The sequence below is a fragment of the Ailuropoda melanoleuca genome, unplaced genomic scaffold, assembly GCF_002007445.2.
Source record: "Ailuropoda melanoleuca isolate Jingjing unplaced genomic scaffold, ASM200744v2 unplaced-scaffold69472, whole genome shotgun sequence".
Lineage (NCBI taxonomy): Eukaryota > Metazoa > Chordata > Mammalia > Carnivora > Ursidae > Ailuropoda > Ailuropoda melanoleuca.
Window position 1 is genome coordinate 1 of NW_023244361.1, and position 1690 is coordinate 1690.

General features: G+C 49.8%; 1 protein-coding gene across 1 annotated transcript; it reads left to right on the forward strand.

Moving 5' to 3' along the window:
* Positions 1-3: 3 nt before the first annotated feature.
* LOC117800391 (heat shock protein HSP 90-beta-like) lies at positions 4-1410 on the forward strand (the record flags this gene model as incomplete). Its single annotated transcript, XM_034652926.1, has 1 exon — positions 4-1410. A coding segment is annotated over one exon (1407 nt), but the record flags the coding sequence as incomplete, so codon positions are not given.
* Positions 1411-1690: the final 280 nt, after the last annotated feature.

Consider the following 1690-nt stretch of genomic DNA (forward strand, 5'->3'; position numbering starts at 1 on the left):
TCGGATGATGAGGAAGATGGCAAAGACAAGAAGAAAAAGACCAAGAAGATCAAGGAGAAGTACATCGACCAAGAGGAGTTGAACAAGACCAAGCCCATCTGGACCCGCAACCCTGATGACATCAGCCAAGAGGAGTATGGAGAGTTCTACAAGAGTCTGACCAACGACTGGGAGGACCACCTGGCCGTCAAGCACTTCTCAGTGGAGGGCCAGCTTGAGTTCCGTGCCCTGCTCTTCATCCCTCGCAGAGCGCCATTCGATCTCTTTGAAAACAAGAAGAAAAAGAACAACATCAAGTTATACGTGCGCCGGGTCTTCATCATGGACAGCTGTGACGAGCTCATCCCAGAATACCTCAACTTTGTGCGTGGTGTTGTTGACTCCGAGGACCTGCCCCTGAACATCTCCCGAGAAATGTTGCAGCAGAGCAAAATCCTGAAGGTCATCCGCAAGAACATTGTGAAGAAGTGCTTGGAGCTCTTCTGTGAGCTAGCGGAGGACAAGGAGAACTACAAGAAGTTCTATGAGGCTTTCTCCAAGAACCTGAAGCTTGGTATCCATGAAGATTCTGCCAATAGGAAAAAGCTGTCTGAGTTGCTGCGTTACCACACATCACAGACTGGTGACGAGATGGCATCCCTTACAGAATACGTCTCTCGCATGAAGGAGACTCAGAAGTCCATCTATTATATTACTGGTGAGAGCAAGGATCAGGTGGCTAACTCTGCCTTTGTGGAGCGTGTGAGGAAGCGTGGATTTGAAGTGGTGTACATGACAGAGCCCATCGATGAGTACTGTGTCCAGCAGTTGAAGGAGTTTGATGGCAAGACTCTGGTCTCTGTCACCAAAGAGGGCCTAGAGCTGCCGGAAGACGACGAGGAGAAGAAAAAGATGGAGGAGAGCAAGTCAAAGTTCGAGAATCTTTGCAAGCTCATGAAGGAGATACTCGACAAGAAAGTGGAGAAGGTGACTGTCTCCAACCGCCTGGTTTCTTCACCCTGCTGCATTGTAACAAGTACTTATGGGTGGACTGCCAACATGGAAAGGATCATGAAGGCCCAGGCCCTTCGTGACAACTCCACCATGGGCTACATGATGGCCAAAAAGCACTTGGAGATCAACCCTGACCATCCTATTGTGGAAACCCTCCGACAGAAGGCGGAGGCAGACAAAAACGACAAGGCCGTAAAGGACCTGGTGGTTCTACTCTTTGAAACAGCCCTGCTATCATCTGGTTTCTCGTTGGATGACCCCCAGACACATTCAAACCGCATCTACAGGATGATCAAGTTGGGCTTAGGAATTGACGAGGAGGACGTAGCTATTGATGAACCTGTGGCAGCCACGACGGACGAGATCCCACCCCTTGAGGAGGATGAAGACGCTTCCCGAATGGAGGAAGTTGATTAAATCATGCAGGCTATTTAACACGGGATTCTGCCACAGTTTCTCAAAGACTGACTCCTGTTCTAGTGTTTGTGCCCGTTTGTTTTCTGGAGGATGGGTTGGAGATATTATTGGGCATGGTAGGCCTTAAGCGAAGGCTTCTGCGTGCATCAAGACGTGTGGCTTCCAGTCAGCTGCTATGTTATAAATTGTCTTGAGGTAATGTGGTGCATGGGCTGTAGAGACCCATGATGGCCACTCCTGAGGTGGTGTACACCGCAGTGTCGGTTCTGTTTCTCCCCCC